This window comes from Sturnira hondurensis, unplaced genomic scaffold, assembly GCF_014824575.4.
Source record: "Sturnira hondurensis isolate 20B ecotype Veracruz unplaced genomic scaffold, ASM1482457v3 Scaffold0013537, whole genome shotgun sequence".
In the NCBI taxonomy this organism is placed as follows: domain Eukaryota; kingdom Metazoa; phylum Chordata; class Mammalia; order Chiroptera; family Phyllostomidae; genus Sturnira; species Sturnira hondurensis.
Genome location: NW_028086168.1, coordinates 2,828,625 through 2,851,465, shown reverse-complemented (window position 1 = coordinate 2,851,465; position 22,841 = coordinate 2,828,625). Strand labels below are relative to the sequence as shown.

Here is a 22,841-nt window from a genome sequence, read left to right as displayed (position 1 = left end):
CCTGCTTCTGCCGTGCAGCCAAAGAGAGCCACAGCACCTCAGATATCCCCAAATAAGGAAATAGACATAACTTCCGCATTCTGCTTCTGTAACTCGCTTGACACATAGACAGGAAGACCCTGCAGGCTATATAAACCCCAAGAACCCTTTGTTCGGGGCTCAGAATCTGGAGATCACTCTCCTCTGGGCCCGTGCATGTAAATAAAGATCGTGCTCCTGAACCCTCGGTGTCTGGTCGCTTCATTTTTCTGTAACAGTATCTCCTTTTAATGTGCAGTTCCTTAATGACAACTGATGTTGAGCATCTTTTCCCTTGCTTTTGCCATCTGTATATCTTCTTTGGTGAGGTAACTGGGCAGGTCTTTTGCTCATTTTAAAATCAGGTTATTTTTCTATTGTTGGGATTTGAGTTCTTCATATATTTCGGATGAGTCCTTTATCAGATGTGTCTTTCGAAAGTATTTTCATCCCGTCTGTTACTTGTCTTCTCATTACCTTCATGGCCTTTCACAAGAAGTTTTAAATTTTAATAAAATCTAGATTATCAATGATTTCTTTCTTAGATGTTGCCTTTGGTGTTTTATCTAAAAAGTCACTGCCATAGCCAAGGCCATCTAGGTTTTCTCCTATGTTTTCTTCTAGGAGTTTTAGTTAGGCATTTTAGATAAGGTCTGTGATGCATTTTGAGTTAATTTTTGTAAGGGGTGTAAAGTCTATAGTCTAAAGTCTAGCTAGGATTTTTTTTTTTTTGCTTGTGTACATCTACTTTTCCCATCAACATTTGTTGCTTTTGCTCCTTTGTCAGAGATAAGTTGACTATATTTATATGGTTTTATTTCTGGGCTCTCTATTTTGTTCTACTGATCTATTGGTCTATTTGTTTACCAATACCCACTGTCTTGTTTATTATAGCTTTATAATAGGTCTTGAAGTCAAGTAACATTAGTTTTCCAACTTTGTTCTTTCTTTTCAATATCATATTGGCTATTCTGGGTCTTTTGCTCTTCCTATAAACTATAGAATCTGTTGGCTAGCCACAAAATGAATAACTTGTTATGATTTTGATTTGGATTGGATTCAATTCAATCAATTTGGGAAGAATTAACATCTTGATACTATTGAGTCTTTCTATCCATGAACATGAAATATTTCTCTATTTAGTTTTTCTTTGATTTCTTTCATTAGCATTTCATAGGTTTTCATATATAAATCTTCTATATATTTTGTTGGATTTATGCCTAAATCTTTCATTTTATAGGTACTAATATAACTGGCATTGTATTTTTAATTTTAAATTCCTCCTGTTCATTGCTGGTATTATAGGAAAGCAATTGACTTTTTTCTGGTCAACTAAATCAGAATTTTCATTTTATTGGTATCTGCATGCAGATTTTGCTACTTCGAAAAATATCAGAACTGGTGGAAAATTTAAAAGCCTATATACATAGAGATGAACCTTGCATAACAATTATAACTTAAAATGACTATCCCATTCACAAATTCTTTAGTTCTTATAACAGGTGCCTCTTAAGAAAATCTCCCATAAATTAGAAACTACTTGTCTTGAAACACACCACAGCTTATTATAGCTGCTGTAGATGTTAGTGGCAGCCACTGATGCAACCAAGTTCTTACCCAATCTGAGCTCTACGAAGTTCCCATACCCTGTCTTCTTGCCAACCCTGAAGCTGGGTTTCACCATCAGAGCCCCAGAGGATGCTGAGGAACCAGACCGTCCAGAACAGTGTGCACTCCTTTATGCCATGGGTCTGTTGGTCACTTGTCCTTCATCCTTCTTTCTACTAGGATGGTCATGATCCTACACAAGAGAGTGTCTGCACAAAGAGTAGCTCCAGGCCGTACACCTCTCTTTGACACTAAAGAATGCCCAAATAAACTTTGGTCAGAGAAAGGTAAGCATCATATTTATGTTTCTAATGTACAATGTTGCATCTCCAGGGAATGAAAAACCATAGGTCATTCTGGTAGTATACGTAGCCTATAGGTCTCAAGGATATTTTGTAACCTGGTTCAGCAGTGCTCTGGGACTCAGAGGGGGCAGGTGCGATCCCCTCCCAGAAGCACCAGCTCTTTTCCACCCACTCACGGAGCCAACGCGGTCAGGAGCCTAAGTGGAACCACGAGTGCCGGCCCCACCCTCTGCCTGGCCCAAAGCAGCAATTGACGTTTGTACATCAACTTTGTTTATCGCAAACTTACTATAATTGCTTATTAGTTCTGGAAGATTTTTATTGATTCTTTTGGACTTTTACAATCATGTCATCTTTGAACAAAGCATTTTTTTCTTTTGTATCATCTTTATTACATTGTTTTCTGTCACCATTTATTCTCCTTTAAACCCCCCTTCCCTCCAAAAATCACCAGAACAAAGACATTTTATATTTCCTTTCCAATCTGTATACATTTATATCATTTTTGGTTGTTTATTGTATTAGTACCTCCAGTATGATATTGAAAAGGAGTGGTTAGAGAAAAATACTTTCTTTTTTCTTGCTCTTAGCAGAAAAGCTTTTAGTTATTCACCATAAAGTATAATTTTAGCTGTAGATTTTTTGTAAATGCTCTTTATCAAGTTGAGAAACTTCTGTCTTGGTTTGAGGAAAGTATTTTTTTGTTAGCATGAATGGGTGTTGGATTTTGTCCATTTCTTGTTATTATGACTATGTGACATTGTTTTGTTTAGTCTGCTGATGTGATGGATTACTTTACTTTTAAATGTTAAATTCACCTCCCATACATGGCATAAATTCCATTTGGCTGTGATGTATTGTACTTTTCATACACTGTTGGATTGATTTGCTAATATATTTTTGAGGATTTTTGCATCTATGTTCATGAAGGATATTGGTCTAGTTACCAAGTGATTCCAACATGCAGATAGGGTTAAGAATCCCTGTCCTAAAGATTGAAAGGGAGAAGAAAGTATGTGAGTTCTTTATATGTTATGTTGCAGATGAATCCCAGAGGTCATGACTTGGGTGAGGAAGAAGATGAGGCAAGAACTGATGAGAGTAATAATATAATAAAACTACTGTTCCAATATTTTTATTCAAGGACAAAATAATATATTTGACACAAAACTTTATACTTTACAATGAGTTTTTGACATAGAATTTAATTTAATCATCCTAGTCATGGTAGGTAGTTAGACTTATTATTATCCCTACTTTACAGGTTAGGAAATTAAATCTCAGAGAGAAAGACTGACTTATCCAAGATCAACAACCATAACCCAAATGCAGGGTTCTTGAATGAAACCCAAAGCCTTTTTTATGGTTCTTTCATTCAAATTTCAATCCTTCTTTAGTTACTCAAATGTACTTAGCAAATGATAGTCCAGTAGTCATTTAATTCTCTGTGTCATTAAGGGGAAATAACTTCCAAAGGAGAGAGAGGAAAAAAAAAGGAATCTTCAAAAAGGCAAATGGAGAGAAACACCTAGTTCTGGTATATGGAAACTGTTTAGTTTGCTTTACCTTCAGAAGCAGAGCTGATTGGGAGTATAATGTGTAGAGCCCTGTAAAGCGTACTCAGGAAGGGTCAAGGGAGCCTCTGAGGCCCTCCTCATTCTTTCTCTCTAACTCCAACTTCATTCTCCCATCTGGCACAGCTCCACAAACCATCAGACCCTAATGTCTTCCCCTACATAGGGAGCCCTGACAATGTGGACATGAATACTTTTGTCATAATATAAGATGAGACTCGCTATTACCTTTAGTGTGATGCTTCCCTGGGCCAAAGAAACACACAATCACTCACAGATTACTTGACTCACAGAGCATCCTGAACCTCTAGCTAAGGTAAGGATGCTAAAGCTAAATCAACCAACTTGTCTTTGTAGAGACTGGTTACTAATATGTCATTTTGCTTCTATCTCTTTCCAACCTCAAGCTTTGCAGGTCCTACACCCACTTTATGTCCTTGTCATCCATACCTCATCATTTGTGTACAAGAATATATAAAGGCAAATGAGGATGAAAATTGCTTCTCAGACTTGGCAAGGGTTTTTAGTTTACATATATTACTGCTCATACTCACATAATAAACACATTGGGACTCAGAAATGGAGTTGTGGGAGAATTGGCATGACACTAAATTATGGAGTGATGAAATGTCTTATAATTGAGTAACTACTCAATTAATTATCTCTGAAATTCTGTTGTCTCTCCCACTCAGAGAACTCTCCCACTTAGGGACTAAGAACTACAATAAATTTTTTTCTTAAAATTTTGACATTGGGAATCAGGACCCACCCCCCAAACCTAGGGAGCTGGACTGCTTGAAGGGCATATACTGTCCCCTAGAGAACTGAAGCGAGGCTCACAAAGGTGGTAACCCTGGACATCTATCTGAGAGCAGAAAATATGGACAAAGCATATCTGAGTTCCTGTCCATTAAACAGGCAGCAGCTAATTATATTGAGAACTTTCTCTCATCCTAAATTTCTGGTTGTCATTGAAGGATCCTTCTGACATTTATCCTCTATTGTCACTTAATGAGTTTACCATGTTTCCCGCTCTGTGCTTTTCTTCTTATCTGCTGATGATCACTTTCTTTCCATAGGGGCACCCCCAGGGTCTAACAGTTTAGATAATTTGGGAAATTTTGAGTTAAACAGGTTTTTACAACAACATTTCTCAGAATGGAAATGTTATTGGAATGTTATGGAATAACATTTATGGAATGTTAATGTAGGTGGTTAATCTTCATGAAGATTTGTATTGTGTGTATTATTTTCCAAACTTTTACAGAGGCATTTCACTGAGCATCTGTTTAGTTTAGAACATGCTGATAAGTCTCAGACAGAGACACCATCTCTTCTGCTGCATGGGTTGAATTGTGTCCCCTCAAAAAAGGATGTGCTGAAAACTGGTACCCAGTGCCTCAGAATATGATCTCATTTGGCAACAGTCTTTATAGAGATAATCGAGTTAAAATGAGGTCATTAGGCTGGGACCTAATGTATTATGACTCGGTATTCTTGTAAAAAGGGGAAATTTGGGCACAGAGACAGATACTCAGAGAAATAAGCCAATGTGAGGAGACACAGGGAGAAGGTGGTCTTTACCAGGCCAGAGAATGCCTGAGGCAGTCAGGAGGCAGGAGACAGGCCTGGAAGAGATCTTTCCCGGCACTTCATGGCCCTGCTGACATCCTGATACCAGATTTCTGGTCTCCAAAACTGGGAGGCAGTAAGTTTCTGTTGTTCTCGGCTCCCGAGTTTGTGGTGTCTCGTCAAGGCTCCCTAGGAAACTAACATATCCCTGAGTATCCCTATCTCTATCTGGATAGTAGGCCAATTAGGTTCATTTATTTTTCTACCTAATTCTGAAAAATACACGAAAATTTTTATAATAATTAAAAAAATAATACAAATACCCATTCTCCTCTTCTGCTGCAATAGAAGTATCAATTATTAACTAGACAAGTGGCTAGTTAGACAAAAGATTATAAAACTTTCTGTAAAGGGCCAGAAAATAAGTATTCAAGGCCTTGTAGGACACACGCTCATTATCAAAACTACACAGTTCTTCCATGGCAGCAGGAAAGCAACCATAGACAATATGTCAACGATAAGAACGGATGTGTTCTATAGAATTTAATCTACAGAAACAAGCAGCAGACCAAATCTGGCCACAGCAATAGTTCATCGACCTCTAATCACTAAGCAGCTCTTGCATGCCAGACACTGTTCTAGAAACTGGAGATGTCATACTGAGCAACATAGTCAAGGACGATGCTTGTGGAGCTTGAAAAATCTGGTTCATGGCTGTGTCCTAAGCACCTCATGCAGTGCAGGACACGCAATGGGCAATCCAGAAATACTAAACCAGTAAGTAATTAATGGTCTTTAGGACTGGAAGAAATGAGTCAAGCCTTTTGGGTCAGAGTAGAGGCCAAGGGGGAAACTCTGAGCACCCTGGGATACTGACTAAAGCACAAAAAGAAGAATCTCTGTTGGCAGTTTGATTTGTGAGCAAGGCAAAAACAAACAAACCAATACCAGCCAGTTCTTATATACACCACAGAAAAAAAACAGAACCAAAAAAAAAAGAGAGAGAAAGCCTACAAGAGTGATCACAGCATTACAGCATATATGTGCTAAGATGCAAAAACTGGAATTCAAGATATCCGCTAATAAAATAATGGGTAAATAAAGTAGTAAATTTTAACAACAGAATACTATACAGCAAAGAAAAGATCAAACTATGATTACATGAGATAGCACACATGAATCTCAAAAATACTGCACGGAAACTGAGTGCAGTATTTTGGCAAACAGAAGACACGTACAGCTTGGACACTGAAGACCGACACCATAAACTGCCCCACAGCTTTCTGTCCTCATTATCACACTTTTGTTTTTCCATAATCTTCATGAACAAAGCTTTGCTATTCCAGAACACTTTTTTCTAGGCAAATAACTTTACTGTTCATTATAGGAAGCTCCTAAAAGACCCATCATCGCTTCAATAGAGAACATGAACAGTTCATATCTCAAGAGTCTTTGAACCTCTCTCCACCAAATCCCTGCCTTGATATTTCCACCAATGAGAAACGATACCATAATCTTCGCCAATCCTATTCAAGCTCTCACATTGAAAGACACACTTTAAACCAGAATCAAGAGCTCAAATCCAACTCGTTCCTGCCCCTGCCACATACTACCACAGCTCTTTCGAGGTGGCATCCTCCTTGATGACAGTAAGCAATACACAGCTTTCTCTTGTGAACAGATTGTTCTGGTGATATTTTGGGAGCCAGAATAAGGTTTATTGAGAAATGTTTAGTGAGGGAAAACAGACACAAAAAAGAATATGCTTTATGAACCAATTTATATAAAATTCAAGAATAGGCGAAACCAACCCATGGTGATAGAAAGTAGAACCAAATTTACCCAGGGTGTGTATAGTGGTGAGGTGCACATTGATGGGAGAGGATGAGAGTTTTCTAGGTGCTAGAAATGTCCCGTATCTTGATCTAGGTGATGGTTACATGGGTATAAACATGTAAAATTGACTGAGCTGTATATATTTGTGCACATGTTATTGAGGTAAACAGTGATTTAAACAAAAGTTTTCTAAAAATTTAATGGGTGTCAGAGATTATCAGAAGAGCTGACTGTAGCCCTGGCTGGTGTGGTTCAATGGATTGAGCACTGGCCTGTGAACCAAAGGGTCACTGGTTCGATTCCTAGTCAGGGCACATGGCTGGGTGGTGGGCTGGTTCCCAGTAGGGGGCACGTGAGAGGCAACCACACATTGATGTTTCTCTTCCACTCTTTCTCTTTCCCTTCCTCTCTCTCTAAAAATAAATAAATAACATCTTTAAAAGAAAAGAGCTGACTGTAGTTTCAGAACCTTGCTTTGATCAAGGGCTTGCCTTAAACAATATAGAGTTAGGTATTTGGAGAGATCCCAACTTGGCTACCTTGGTTTTATTTTCAGACCCTTCTAGGCATCGTCTTCATCTGAGATGAGAGCAGCTCTTGCACGTGTGTCCTGCACATGAATCAGTGATATTTGTACCCATGTGACAGAGAAGGGTGTGGTGCAAATTAGTAAGTGGCATACTTGACCTAGAGTCTTCTTTCCACTGGCAGGATGGGACTTCTGCATCTAGAACCCTTGACACTGCCCCTCTTGGGGAACTATTATAGTATTGCTCCTATTTAAAAAGAACAGTGTGTGAAATGTTTCAGAAGAAGGTTCACCACCCCTTTCTCTCTTTTAAGGCTTTAGCTACATTAGTTGAGATTACACTTAGAATTCTGTCAAAATTGTGGGAAGGGACAGTGCAGGTGGTTTCCATTCTCATTGTTTATAAGCTTCACCCAAATTGTCTCATGTAGTACTAGTTTGTTCTTTATAATTGCTGTATAGTTGGAAAAAGTGTGCATGTGTGTGTGTGTGTGAGAGAGAGAGTGAGAATTAATTGATTGCAGGAGCTAACATGAAATTCACCTCCAGAAAGGCTTAACAGTCTTCTTTAACTGCAGTAATTAAAATACGTATCTACATTCACACACACAAACACACACACACACACACACGCAGATATTTCATGTTAAAAGGGAAGAAGGAACAATGTGTGCTAGCCTAGGGTGGGTGACTCAGTTTCCGTACTTGTTAAAACACGTTGGATCACCTTCACATACCAGGCTGGGCCAAGTCCCATAAACCCATGCTGGTGTTAACCCTCCCTTCATTTCAGAAGTGTAAAATGAGAAAAATTCAGGTACAAAAAGCCTTGGTAAAAGGCCAATGCTTTTAAAGGAATTTTGTTACTTTCATTTTTAAAAAGAAAAACAGATGAGGTAGTTGATATTTTAAAAAATCTTATTTAATAGCTAAACGAAGTAGATACCATGAGCTTACATTTCCCAACACAGAGTGGGAATAATGACCTCCTCATAATAATGCTTTTAGCCTGTGGTTACTTCCCGCCCCACCGGGCCCACCCTCCACCTAATCACTGGCTCAATTACGCTTCACTCTTGACTGTAGAATGAATCCTCTGTTTGCCAATAAAACCAATGGTTTCTCATACATTTGGGATACTTTCTTTAAAGACTGTGGACTGCTCCCTGAATGATTTTAGAACTAAATCTTTCTTTTGTAATTTTTATATTCTTTCCAAAAGTAATGTGTTTATTATAGAAACTTTAACAAGTACAGATAAGCAAACCAAGACTGAAATCACCCAGAATCTGATTAAAATTATGTTTTAGTTTATACATATTAAATATAGATAGAATTCTATTGTGCTGACAACATTTTATCAAACTAGTTCTTTGTTGGACTTTAAGGTTCTTGTCATTTTTCTTGGTATAAACAATACTCCCAAAATTATTCCTGGAAACTCAGTATCCTTGATGATTCTCTTTAAAAGAATATCTAAAAATAAAATATATTATGTTAAAAGATCTGCAGACTTTATAGATTATTGTTTCGCTAAAAAGTTGCATCAAATTCCATACCTGTTCCTACAGAGGGTAAGCACCAGAGGGAACGAAATCAAAGTATTCCCATACACATCTAAGAAACAAATTGTGATGAAGGCAATACCCCATCAATTTTCTTAGATTTCAGTTCAAGAGATTTCCTTTATGCAGGCAGTTATTTGTAAATTTTGTCACCATGGTAAATTTGGTTACTATTCCTTATGACCCTTAGATGGGAGTATCTAACCTCGAGGCCATGGGGACTATTCAAGTGATTCAGATTCTACAGCATTGTTATTAGTTTTATGCTGCCAGGTGATAATAAGCTGTTTTACCATCCCTGAGGGAATTTCCAGCCAAATTGAGGGGTTTAGAATATTACACATTCAGAGTGTAAGCCATAAGTATAAAAAAAAAACTAAGATAGCCTTTAACATGGGTAAGCTATTTCCTCTGGGCCATGGCAGTGTCTATTACCAAAGAATTTACAGGGAAAAGTGAATCACTCAAACTGGGGCTCTGGGGTAGGGGTGACGGAGTGCCAGGGGCTCGTCAAAGTCCCCTTAGGCAGAAGGGGAGGCTGAGTGCGTACTGGAGGAGGTAACAGTCCAGCACCTGGGCGGGGCGGCAGAGGTGGAGGCACCAATGAGAGGAACTGAAAAGCCTGGGTTTTCAGTTAGACCTGGGTTGGAATCATAGTTTTATCAGTTGCAAAAGACATGGCCTCAGACAGATTTCTTAGCCTCTCTGAGCTTTGACTACAAAATGGAGACAAGAAGCATCTAGGGCTGTTGAGGGATTTCAGTAACACTATGTGTAGAAGCTAAGTGCTGTAACTGACATGGTTAATAATTATTATTGCCATTTCCTTTTAGGGAAATAAGACAATTATCCTGGATCATTATGCCTCTTCTTTGGATCCTCTATTGCATAGGTTCTTAACTGGCTCTAAGAACTCCCAAGAGGCCCATGGATAGACTCCTTTGAGAAAAAGTATAAGCTTACATGGGGGGAAAAAAAAAGGTCATTATTTTTATTAACCTGTAATGAACATTTAGTGTTTCCTTTAGTATGGTTGCATGCAGCAATTCAGAATGGCAGCAGCAATACTGATCATGCTTTGATCAATAATACAAAATTACATATTATTTTCATATCACATTAACATTCTTGCAGATATCTCAAAATTTCATTTCAATTGGAATTGTGTTTTAGAAGTATAGTGTTCGTAGTCCCGCTCATTAGGCCACTGCTAGATCACATGTGATCACTGTTTCCCTTCCTACAGACATTGATGGGATGGAGCTGGCCCTCAAGATAACTGGATTATAATTTTCAAAAATAGCTTGATGAAATATTTCAGTACATTGATTTACTTTGTAATCTTACGTACTTTCTTGTATTCACCTTTAAACAGTACCCTCCAAAGCAGTCTGCAGGCTCCATCAGACTGCCAGAGGGACAAAGGAATGAAAACGACAGAGCCCTGCAGTCGGGAAACCACGGCTGGGGGCCTCGCAGGCAGCAGGAGCCCTGCTGTCTAACAGTCAGCGAAGCTTCTTTTTTCACTGTTGTCCGCGGCCTAGGCAAATAAACACCTGTGTAGACGTAGATGTGAACAAAACCCATTCCATCTCTGTGCCCTGGATAATCATTTTGTTTTTTTAAAATCCCCACCCAAGTATATGTTTATTGATTTTAGAAAGAGAGAAATGGAGAAAGAGAGAGGCATCGATGTGAGAGAGAACCACCAATCAGTTGCTTCTCTTGTGCTTCTCTTATGCCGACAATCGAACTGGGCAGCCTAGGTATGTGCCCTGACTGGGAATCAGACCTGCAATCTTTTGGTGTAAGGGACAGTGCTCCAACCAAGTGAGCCATCTGGCCAGGGCTCATTTCATTTTTTGTTTCATGCTGTGACCTCTGACCAGACTCACTCACTGTTTTTGGCAAGCATATCAAAGATTTCTAGTTGATGATCATCTGTGTACCTTACAATGTAGTCATAAATATTTTTGTTAGGAAGGCATGAAAATGAGAGATAAATATCACACTGGTGATGGTATCAATTACAAAAATTAACTTATTGCCAGACTGCTGGGAGGCATGGCCCCCACCCCACTACCGCTTTCTTTGTCCCCCTGTATGTCAATTACTAGCACCTGTTATACTATTTTAAAAAGCATAGTTACCAGAATCTGCAGCAGAGAATAATCTGTGCAGAATTGTTGTGTCATCTGTTCTGCTCTGACTCAAACTTAATTTCCTATAAGTAAATTACCCTGTTATAAATTCTGTTACGTTCTACTCTGCTTCACTTGTCAGTCTTAAGATACCTTCTTGTTTCAGTGGTCATTACAGCTTTGCTACATCATCAGACAATATTGAAATCAGAAGATTTCTGAAGACAATTCCGAATAAATAGATCAGGGGATCCTGTCACTTGAAAGAGACTAACTCTATACAACGGACATAAAATTTTGAGAGAAAAATGTCTGGTACTCCTTCCCTTCAGGAGCCTGAGGCCTGCAGCACCTCACAGAAAGGAAAGTCACCTAACTGGGGCCAAGACCACAAGAGAGAGCGTAGCAATGGCAATGCCTGGATACCAGAAGAAGGTAGGAGAGGAGGGAGAGAAAGTGGGATAAAGGATCCAGGAAACAAAGGCCCTGACTATAAGGATTTCACAACCTGCACACTGAGGGGGAGGAAAGGGGGTAAGAAAAAGGAGAAATTTTAAACAAAGGACAATGAAAGTAAATAAGAAAAAAATGGTAGAGAATACTTTATTTGGTTGTATTTATTCAAGCAATTTTTGGTTATTTCCTTGTGGTCCTCCTACCCCATCTCCCTCTCCCCCCATTTTCTTATGATGCTGATCAACTGCTGTATTCCTTTTCCCATACTTCTTCCCATCTAATTATCCAGGCCTTTCTCTTCTTAAATTTACGACCCTCAGTACTTGTCACTGAAGAACAAAAAGCTTTTCACATATTAGGAAAATTTAGGATCTGATCATGCTTGCAGCAACTAGCAGCATTGCACGTTTTGACTTGTTCAGTTGGCTTGGAGTATCATCAGTCAGTCCTCCCACTCGGCGAGGGGCTATCTCTCCCAGAAACCAAGACAGTTCAAAGAGGCCTATGTTAGAGGTCTGCAAGTAAACGAATGGGAAACACCATATAGGCAGTGAAAAAGCATCTTTTCAAGTTGTTGGACTTTCTTCTCCACGCTCTTAAAAAAAGCAACTAAAAATCTTTCATTGAATAAACATTAGCACACATATTCAACAATAACTGGGATGTGATATTTATCTTTGTAATGTTTCTCAAAAATATTACTTCAAGGCAAAGTTATGTCAGATATGCTGAGGACAGTCAGTCACTCAATCTGTAAATTACCTCCAGTGCACATTTTATTTTCTCATTCCTTAAAAAAATGTTTGTTTGCTACGTGTAAATACTGACATCAACATGAATATGCCAGTCTCTACGTACACTTTTAAAAGTAGAGTATAAGAAATATGATACACTAATACAAAGTTTTACAAATTAATACAAGTAAAATATATAAATTACAGTGAAATGAAGATTGTGGTTCTGTCTCGGAGTGGTTCTTTTAACAGTCATATTGCTGTAAAAAAATGAAATATGCATAATGTTACGATCTGGCTAAATAAACAATGTTGTCATTTCAGTCTCTTAAACTCCCGTTTTACGCAAACATAAAGCAGACTGATCTCGGCCTCAGCAGATCTTTGGGCAACAATACTGAGAGCTTAGACAATGCTCCCCAAATGTTTCCTAAACAAACCAGACAGACCCGTTGTCCTCTCTGTGCAAAAGCTGCAGAAAGGGGCCATGGAAACTAGTGCACCAATGCTGAGCTGGCTTTGAGCGAGTTTGGGGCAGGTTTTTAATCTTGGGGATTTCAGAGATAATGCCCTGGGACTTGCACACGGGAGTGGGCTCAGTGTGGGTAACCTTTCCAGTTAAATGCTACCAAGTTACAAACTTGACTCATCTACGCTGAAAACCCTGCCCTTTGAAAGTCACTTTTGTCTTGTAACAAAGGTAACCAGATCTGCTGTGCAGTGTTTGGAAAGAAGCCTACTGTGATTCAGATGGGAAACCCAGTGGGACTATTTGCTCCCTCCCAGGAGAGAGTGTCACTCTGCTAAACCACTACAGTAACTTGGGTCATTGACATATTATGCCTGTCCCCAAAATGTATGAGAGCTGAAGTCCAGCGGGGCCTTGCCAAATTTAAACTTGCCTTAGATGAAGCTCAAAGCTAAAACTAGGTTAAACTGTAGTCATCCTGAGAGGATTATTCCCTGCCTCTCCCAAACCCTGTTGCCAGGAAACAACTCCATGTTAAAGGTTTCCCACTCTTTTGTTTTCTTGGGAATTTGGAGAGCTCCCAAAGAAATGATTAACCTTGCTGTATTTGCCTGAAAAGGAAAACTAGATTTTCATTTTAATTTAAAATTATAGAAAGTTTCCTTTCATTTACAGCAAAGTTTTTTTATGGTAACAATGGGCTTTTAGTGTTCATTGGGTTTTGTCTTATTTTAAAAGTTATGAGACCTTGAACCAGAAAATTAAATGGTTAGGAAAATATCAACTAAATAAATTTCTGCTTACCTAATCCTGTTTTACAGAATAAGACATAAAACAACCCCCCCCCAAAACTGGACCACCGCGGAACTTCCATCAATTCAATAATATATGATTTCTGAGGGGGTTATAGAAATAAGGGTTTTTCCCACTACTAACAAATACATATTTCTCTCCAAAATCATATCGCCAGGAAACAAGTGCTTCCTGGTTTTCTTTCACAGTGAAAGGCTATGGAAAGGCTACTAGTGATTTTCTATGCTTAGCTGTTTGGGCTTTTTGTGACTCCTTATTAGGAAGGAATTATAAAAAAACACACAACAGAACAGTGAGTACTGCATACAGGTGAGGAGCAGGTGCTGTGACATAAAATGACCCAGGGTTTGAAGCCTGTGACTTCCTGCCTGACTAGGTGATTTTAGACATATTGCTTAACCTCTGAGTCACAGTCTCTTCTGAAATATGGGGTTAGCACAATGCCTGGTGCAATGAATGTTGGCTATTATTTGTCAAAATCAGTTGGGAACATGAGAGAAGCAAGAGAGGACATTTCTTTGCGTCTGCAGCCAGAGAAGAGGTAGTAAGGGGCAGAAGGGGTAAGGGGTAGAAGGGGCAGTGGGTTAGCTCCTGAAGGGGGCACTTTATCCATGGGTGGCATTTTCCTGAATTCACACAGCCAACTACGAAGAACCAAGGTAACTCAGTGACTGTGACATTCGAGGAAACTTATTATTAAGAGCAAAACTGAATGCTGTAAATGCTTTGCCACAAAGACAATATAGGAATAAATGCAGACAGGATGAACAATATTTGACTTTGCCTTTTTCTCTATGGTGAAAACAATGGTACATATGGTAACTGAATATAGGGGGGACATGCTACAACCTTTTCACACAGGTTCTTACCTGATGGTGAGTACAGCAGTAGCCACATATGCCTCCAAGCATTCCGTTTATTACTTGGACGAGACACAAGATGAATTCAATTCCACCAAGTGTCAAGAGAATAGAAAACAAAGAGAGATTCCATTCCACAGCATTCTGGGGTTCAATGCACTGGGACCACGTGGCTTTATCTAGAAGGTATCTGTGGATAAAAATGAAAACTTCTGACACATAACCACATCTAAGGAGATGTCTCAAAAGCTACTTTTTGTGTTATTTTTAGAGAAAAAAATGAATGAATGAATTCAATGGCCTATCTCAAATTCTTTCAATCCATGTCATTCCACAAAATGACAATTTCGCCCAGATTTTGTTGCAGTGATAAATATTGAGTATAGTGTGAGTGAGACATTGAGCCAGGGCTGGGGATACAATAGTGAACACAACATGGGCTCTGTCCTGGAGAAACACAGTTTAAGAGAACAGATAGCAGGCAACCTCAGTGCAACAAATACACTAATCCAATAAACCATGTGTGAAAGAGCCACAGAGGAAAGTCACCCAAGGTAGGCCAGGGGAAACCTACTTATGTAGCTTTTCCATAAGTCTGAGCTTCACGAAGGTAGAAACTAGACTTTTTATTATTGCATATCCAACCTCTAGACCAGGAGTGTAAAACATTTTCACCAGAAGCCACGTCAGCCTCATGGAGGCCTTCAAAGGGCCAAATGTAATTTTAGGACTGTGTACATGTAGGTGCTCCTTAAGAGTTAGGCAAGAGCTCGGCACTGCTGCCAAGTAGAAACCAGGTGCCAGGCCGGATAAAACAAAGTGGAGGCCGGATTCGGCCTGAGGGCCTTGGGTTTGCCACCTGTGCTCTAGACACATAGTAGGTTCTCAACACGTTTTTAAAGTCATTGAATGTTACATAACAATCCAAAGTCACTATGAGAAATGTTAGGAAATAATGTTAAGGTCAAATCTGAATGAATATGTATATCTTAAGAGATTGTCCAAATAACTGGATATTCACACATTCTGAAAAATTCTCTCATTCCTTTCCTTGAATTTTGATCTTTGCTACATCATAGAGTATTTTAATACTTAGTGAACAAAGATTTAATCTTGTGGGGAAATCTAGGATTGACCCAATTCCACAAAAAAGGTCCGGTATGATTCTTTCCTTATCACTTCTTCCTACTATAGCAAGATAAAGGGGCTGGGAATTAGAGACCTAACTTTGGAATGGTTCATTGAGGCAATCGGAAATTCCATTTGTTTATTACAAAAAAAGTATGTTTTTCTGGCCCTGCCTTTTTGCATGTCACTGGAACAAAAACCTGTTTTACATTGTGTTCTGTAATTTCAGAACACAATGTAAAAAAATTCTCTGGGCCCACTTGGCCATTGGGCAACCAATCATTGGCTTGTGACCATTAGTTATTCCCCTTATTTCAATTACTGGAGATGGTGAAGTAGAAGATTTCCTGTAGGAGCTGAAGTGAATCATGGGAGGGAGTGGAATCAAACAGCCATAAAAAAACTTTAGTGATAGCTCTCACCTCTCCTTGCCTTCCAGCCATGTTAGTCATAACTTTATTTTTTAGAGATGGGTTTGTGCAGTAGTTTCGTATGTCTGTACATGCATGAGTAACCTATTTCTACTAGTACGTTCAGTAAGCACTGAGCATAAAAAAATTCACAATTTTTGAACACTAAAATTTTATACTCCCATAAGTGCTAATTTTCCTTCAAAGGCTAAGGTTGGGCTGTAGTCAATGTAAGCTAGGAGATGATATTAACAGCTCATGGTGGCAGTGCTCACAGTGTGTCCGCTCTGTGGCATAGTTCACCCATGGTATTTCATTGATAACTGCCAGTGGTTTTAGTTTACAGATGAAGAAGCTGAAATGCAGACAACTCAGTTCACCTTTTCCTGCCAACTTAGACACTAAATGCAGAGCTGGGATCAAACCTAGGTTTGCCTAATTCCCTACTTGACCTTATGACCTCACTCTATGCAATACAATTCATGGCGGACAGTCCTCATAATATGAAAGCAATTAAAATTCATTATTCATGTTATTTTTACTCTGTTCTCTCACCAGATATTCCTGCCAGCATTCTAAACCTTGCAAAATTCAAAAAGATGCCATTCATTTGTTATAATATATGTCAGTTTCTATCAGCTGTTTCTGTTCTTTTGTCAGTAACAGAGAAGAAATGTCAACATAAAACAATGGGACATCTTAAATTATCCTGATGTTAAAATTGTGCACAAGACCTGTCTTATACAGCCTGATCACTTTAGGTAAGGGTGCAACTTATAGTTATTACGTTATATGTGAGTGTGTGTGTGTTGGGGGTTACTATGATTTCCTTAGGTTTTGGTTAAATTCACCTAGGTTCCATCCATGTAAGGATTCCATAATATTATTTAATAAAATCAGTCAAATGTCTTGAAATAGTGTACATACCATACATAAACAGAAACTCTACAGCAAGACTGCTTGGGTTCAAATCCTGACTGCATGTCCTAGCAATGTGACTTGGGGTAATTACTTCATCTCTCTGTGTCTGTGTTTCCTCATCTTTAAAATGAGAGCAATAGTGACAGTCACCTTGTAGGGTTATCATGAAGACTGAATCAGTGTATTCATTAAAAAGTCTTAGAGCTTCTTCAGGTCAGGGACTGAGCATCAATCCTCAGCACCCTAACCCATGCCTGAGTCAGTGCCAGCAAACCTGGCTGAGTGGATGGATGAATGCATGAATGATGCCTTTTTTGTGTGATGAGTTTGCCAATACACACATGTGGAGGGTAAGGATGTGTGGTCTGTTAAGGAACGATTACTCACTGTCCTTCAGTGTCCAAAAAGGTATAGTTCCATTGGTGGTTGGAATTGAGACACACTGGTCCTGCTACTAAGCCCAGGGATGCCACGATGACACAGTAGCCAGAGCCTATGATTCCGATGAGAGCTGCCAGCACAGAAGACAGCATCTAAGGGGAGCAAAAACACCGAGAGTGAGCCACAGAGTGTTCCAGCAAGGATGTGGAAACCATTCTCACCACCAGAGCAGAAGAACCTACCGCGCATCTCTTGCCACAGTTTTCACTGCCCCAACAGCCACAGCAGTCTTCATGTTCCAGCCCAATGAAGACAAATGCTGGCAGGAATATCTGGTGAGAAAAAATGCAAATCGGAGTCATCATCTTTTCCCAAGCTCATAAGGGTCAGGTTAAGGGTCTTTGGTGAAACATATTTGTTTCTGGCATTGTTGACTGGCTTGGGTTAAATTGATCAAGTATCTCAAATAATGTGAAATGGTGAAGAGGAAAAAAACTCTGTAATGTAGTATCTTCTTGTTTTCATGTAATGTGTCAAATCATTGTTTAGGGTGAGGGTGTGGTTTGGGAAGACTAAAATAATAACTTTTGAAGGTGGTTGTTCCACCAGAGCTCCTGACATGGTCCCAGCTGCAAATGTTGTTTGGAACTATCAAACTTTGCCTTTAAATCTGTTTTGCATTGTAAAACATTGAAGATACCCACAATCTTTAAAAGGATAACTGAAAATTTTTTGTGTGAAAATGGATCAGTGAAAGCATGGTATAATAAAAGTGTGCTGCTTTTTTCCAGACTGGATTGTATGCTTGTAGCTCTATGATAAAGCTTTTAAAATAAAGTAAATATGAAAAACCCTGAGATCAAAAGAAACTTTAACAAGTGCAATATTAAGGACAAATGACTGCATTAACATGATAGTAATGTTTAAATTCAAAGCAGATTTATCAAACCATAATTACTGGATCAAAGTTTAAATGTTTTAACACCATTTATTTGACTAAGGAAACTATCTTGTCCAGTGCTAGCAATTCCATGAAACTTTTAAAAAAATTCTCAATCCCAACATTTTAAAGTAGCAAACTCAAGTTTGTACACATTCTTTCCATGCTGTGGTTAAAGCTAATATTTTCAGCTCTGAAATTGGCAGACAAATTCCTCTCACTTCAATTAAAAATAAACCTTGGAAAAAACAACACATTCCACTACTTAGCTTCAGACACACACAGACCTGCTGTGCACTGTAGGGTTTTTCCTAGACACCACACCCCAGGATTACATAAAGGAGAAAATTTATAAATCTTTCTAAATAGCTATGCACTCACAATTCATAATTTTTTTCCTGTCACAGATGCCTGGGAACAAACAGCAGGGATTTTAGATATCCAATTCTGTTAATTTAGACATAAAACCAGCCCTACTTCTCCCAGCTCCCCAGAACAAAAATGTTCCATGACTGCCGGCTTTAGGACTACAAACTTGTCACTCAAATCTGATTTAAAAGCTACTATCTGTTTCTAGTTGTAACGTAAGAGAGTTTCGCAAAGAAGTAGTTCTTTTAGTCGAAAGAGGATTTTAAAAAACATCAGATAAAACTAGTACACTATACTTATCTCTACTTTTGCATAATCTGCTTTCAAAAGAAGATTCAACAAAAATCACTGGATTTGGAATTTTGCAGTAGAGAAAACTTCCCATGAAAATACAAGAAAGCATCGTATTTAACAGGAGAGAATTTTTAAGGTTGTAATAATTTTAAACGACTTACCAGCAAGCCCCCTCCTATGATGCCAGAGAAGTACCATACAAACTTGCTGAGGTGGTTTTCAGAGGCATACTTTATTTCCCCATTGGGAAAGTAAAGCAAAATGTTAGCTACAATGCAGAGAACCGCGAGCCCCACCAGAGAACATCCTATGCATCGTGCGCATTTGCCGTAGCACATGGTATCAGGGAGTCTGGGGATTTCTTTCTTTCCCCTTCACCCGGCAGCTCAGTGATGCTCCAAATCAAAAGAGAGTGTGTCTGTCGGCACAGAAGGCAAAAGCTAATTTTCAGCCCATTCCCACAACCTCTTAAATACTCTGAGTTCTTAGTCACTGGGTGGATGAGATACTTTGTTTTCATTGGTCCTGACTGCAGGCTCCAGTAGGGGTTGGGGGAGGAATGTCCCGCCCTTCAAATGAAATCCCGGGAGAAGTGAAACCAAGGGCAGGACGTGAGAAACAGTCGTAGGCAAGAGAGAAAATGATTAATCCTCAACAAGGATTAACTCTGCAACTTCTTTCAGGATAAAGAGTCAACAGAAAAGTCTGTTACCATTTAGCAGAAACTGTCAAGTATAAGTGTTCACACCGTGACTACCCTGCTTGAGGCTTTAAAACACAGTGGGCTGTGATCCTGCTCCACGCAGCTGTCTGGACAGCTTTCAGTCTGAGAGCTCTGGGTGCACTTCCACCTCTGCACTGATGTAACTCGAGACCCCGGGCCAGTCTCCTGAGCTCTGAGTTTCCTTGTCTGTTAATGGCAAGGTGTCCAAGCCATCACCCACAGATCTGAGGAAGCTGCTGGGAAAATTACAGAGCAGCCTTCTTTCTTCTGCCCACAGCATGCTCTGCACGCTGGGGCGACTGTCCAGCCTTCTTGGACAGCTGCCTCCAAAACAAATCCCACACCAAATAAAGATGGCATCAGTCAACACGAAGAGGTCAGGCAACTTTTTACTCAGTATGGCTGTCAGGCAAAGCGATACCAAGGAGGGCCCATGAAGGTCTAGAGTATGGAGGAAGGGCAGAAAGAAGAGGAAGAAAAGAAGGAAAGGAATGGAAAAGGACTTGGCAAGCTGAGTGGGGACACAAGGCTGAGAGAACCTGGAATGACTGGGAGAGTCACAGTCATTGATGAGAAGGCAGAGTGAACTGTGGCCTCCTCAGCCAGACTGCGAGACAGGGTGTCACAGTCTCACATGTAAAAGCAGAGAAAGGGTGTCCAACCAGCTTTCTGATGTGGTTATCTGGCGGGAGGAGTCAGACTCTGAATCTCTTCAGCTCTTGAGTAGCAGGTTGCACCAGCCTGCTGGGTGGCCCACTGGGGCCAAGGATGTAAGTTCCTTGTCACCAGGGCAGAATAGCAAGGACAGAAGAGATGCCAGAGGCCAACACGGTAAGTTTTTAGCTCAGAAAAGTAAAGGGAACAGGGTTGGTGAATCCAGAACCTGGGGCCCGAGTCTGAAGAATTTGTTACTAAATTAGAGGGCAGAACACATACTAAATGTGAGGAGCCAGCTGGGCTGAGTGACATGGAGTCCAGACTAGGAGGAGGACCCAAGAGGAAGTGTGACCTGAACATGCTTGCAGGGGTAATGTCATGATCTACACTGGCTGGAGGACACAGACGAATGGAAACTGGGTGCAGGTGGGCAAACCGGGCAGGTAAACCGGGCACCACCTACCTGCTCAGGTGTAGCGAGGCAGATCTGCACAAGGGTACTACTCCATCACCACCGTGCATCTAACAACAGGGAACAGATGCCCTCTGTCCTAGCTGGAAGTCCTGCAGGAGGCAGGATTCCACAGGTGTCAGGTCCTGGGGTGGCAGTACAGGTGAGTGACTGGGACCTTTGTTCAGGCATCCTCATTCTAACTCTCCACTCTACTTATCTGGCCCACCTGAAGCCAGATCCTTTGATGATTTAGCCCCCAGGTGCTTAACCCCCTTCCTGCTTTTCTACACTACCCTTACTGTCAGCAGGGGAGGGAGAAGAGAAGGGGAGGCTTGAAAAGAGAAAGTCCAAAGAGACAGCCCCTGTCTGCCGTCTTCCTGCTGTGTGGATTGGTCCAGTCCCATTCCTGGGACTCTGTTTCTGATTCTGTAAGAGAAGGGGCAGGACTAGATCAGTGGTTCTTAAGTTGTCAAGAATCTTGTAATGATATGGACCTTCTCCCCAGGAAAAGAAATGTACATATATGCAAACACACACACTTTTCATTCCATCCCTAGGGGTTCACGGGCTTCCTGAAGCCTAATATTGGCTTCTTTTGCACTTTTCTCAAAGTGTGGTCTGACAGGAGAGCACTTGCATCACAGATGCAGGTTCCTGGTCTCATCCTCGACACAAATGAGTGAGGATCTTGTATGTTTGCTAGATTTGGGGATCACTGACCTGGTCCACAGCACAGGGAGGTATCATTTGTATTCGATGTTCTCTGAAGCCACTCATCACTTACGGCTCCTCTGCTCCAGCCAGACATGCAACCCATGCATGGATCACGGGGGATACACTGCAGTTCAGTGCAAGGCACTTCAAGCTTGATCTGAATTCTCTTGCAATAGAAAGATCCCTGCCCTTTGCCCACCATTCTGTTGTTCCATGTGGCCCTTTCTGCTTCTACCCCTCAGCTGGTCAACTAAAACAGGATCTTTCTGGTTTGGGCTTCAGGTTTAAAACCAGATATAGTTTTCTGGAAAATTTCTTTAACTACTTGGCTCTGGTCCTAGCTAGGCTTTGCCCAACAGATCACCGTGGACTTTCTCCTGTCTGTGAACTCTCAGCGTCCCACGTAGAGCCACCATTTCCACTGACACTTTCTGTCCATTCACCAACCCCCACTTCAGATCCATCCCCTACTGAGGACTTCCGCCAAGATGGAGGCATAGGTGGAAACACTGTGCCTTCTCCCACAGCCAAGTTTGAATACAGATCCATCCCCTACTGCTGCCTCCCTATCTTTGTTCCGAGCCTTAGTTTTTCCTGAAGCTTCACACTGCAGGAAGATCCTTAAGCACCAGCCCAGAGAGGTCCTCTCCAAGGTCCCCACCTGATGATGCTATGCACCCCATCTGGTTACTCTTTATCATGTCACCCTGTTCTAATATCACTCTAGAACTTACCGTCCTTGAAACTATTCTGTGTCTTCATTTATTTCCTAGTGTCTGCCGCCCATCCACTTCCATCTGAGCACAGGATGCTTTCTGCTCTGTCCACCATTATTTTCCTGGCACCTGAAACAGTGCCTAACACATAGTAGGTGCTCAGTAAATATTTGCTGAATAGCTGAATGAATAAATGAGTCAGTGATTTTTTAAGCCTATGCTTACTAGGCTGATGTTTCAGTCTCTCCACCCTCAGTTCTTTTATTCTTCTCTCTGAGATCACCATTTCAGTAAAGGCCCTCTTAGCTGTTCACACGATTGCTCCCAGGTCCTGCCACTCCCTGGCTGTTTGGTTTGGGGCAAGTTATAAACCATTCTGTACCTCAGTTCCTATCACTCGTTTATTCACCAATACTTAGTGAGTTCCTACTATATTTTCTAAGTGTTAGGGAAACAGGCAAAACAAACACATATCCCTGACTTTAAGGAGAGCTCTTTTCTAGCAGGAAAAGAGTGACAAATAAGAAGTAGTAATAAATAAATAAAAGTCCATTGTGTATTAGGTGGTGAGAGGTGCAAGAAAGGGGAGTAAGCAAGAAAGGGAGAGAGCCTCATGACTGGAAACCTACCTCACAGGGTTGTGATGTGTGAAG

The 22,841-nt window shown here is 40.4% G+C and overlaps 1 protein-coding gene across 2 annotated transcripts; it reads right to left on the bottom strand.

Annotated features, from left to right (window-relative positions):
• Positions 1-10,395: 10,395 nt before the first annotated feature.
• TM4SF1 (transmembrane 4 L six family member 1) lies at positions 10,396-19,405 on the bottom strand. 2 transcript variants are annotated; one of them, XM_037061842.1, is made up of 5 exons: positions 19,085-19,405; positions 17,563-17,652; positions 17,327-17,472; positions 14,467-14,670; positions 10,396-10,498 (listed from the first exon to the last, which is right to left on the bottom strand). In XM_037061842.1, the coding sequence occupies exons 1-5, from the start codon at positions 19,259-19,261 to the stop codon at positions 10,411-10,413; spliced, it is 705 nt and encodes a 234-aa protein (XP_036917737.1). In that variant the 5' UTR covers positions 19,262-19,405; the 3' UTR covers positions 10,396-10,410. The 2 variants fall into 2 exon arrangements, with proteins under 2 accessions (XP_036917737.1, XP_036917739.1); XM_037061844.1 differs by lacking the exon at positions 10,396-10,498 and adding an exon at positions 11,734-12,598 and having other exon boundaries at positions 14,490-14,670; positions 19,085-19,396.
• Between the last annotated feature and the right edge of the window lie 3,436 nt (positions 19,406-22,841).

What these genes read in the sequence shown, in the direction of transcription:
- TM4SF1 (XM_037061842.1), bottom strand. Translation starts at nt 19,261, where the DNA reads ATGTGCTACGGCAAATGCGCACGATGCATAGGATGTTCTCTGGTGGGG. An exon ending in TTTTTGGACACTGAAGGACA is followed by an intron (nt 14,671 to 17,326) that starts GTGAGTAATCGT and finishes TTTTATCCACAG; the next exon opens with ATACCTTCTAGATAAAGCCA. An exon ending in AGAACCTGTGTGAAAAGGTT is followed by an intron (nt 10,499 to 14,466) that starts GTAGCATGTCCC and finishes GTTAGACAGCAG; the next exon opens with GGCTCCTGCTGCCTGCGAGG.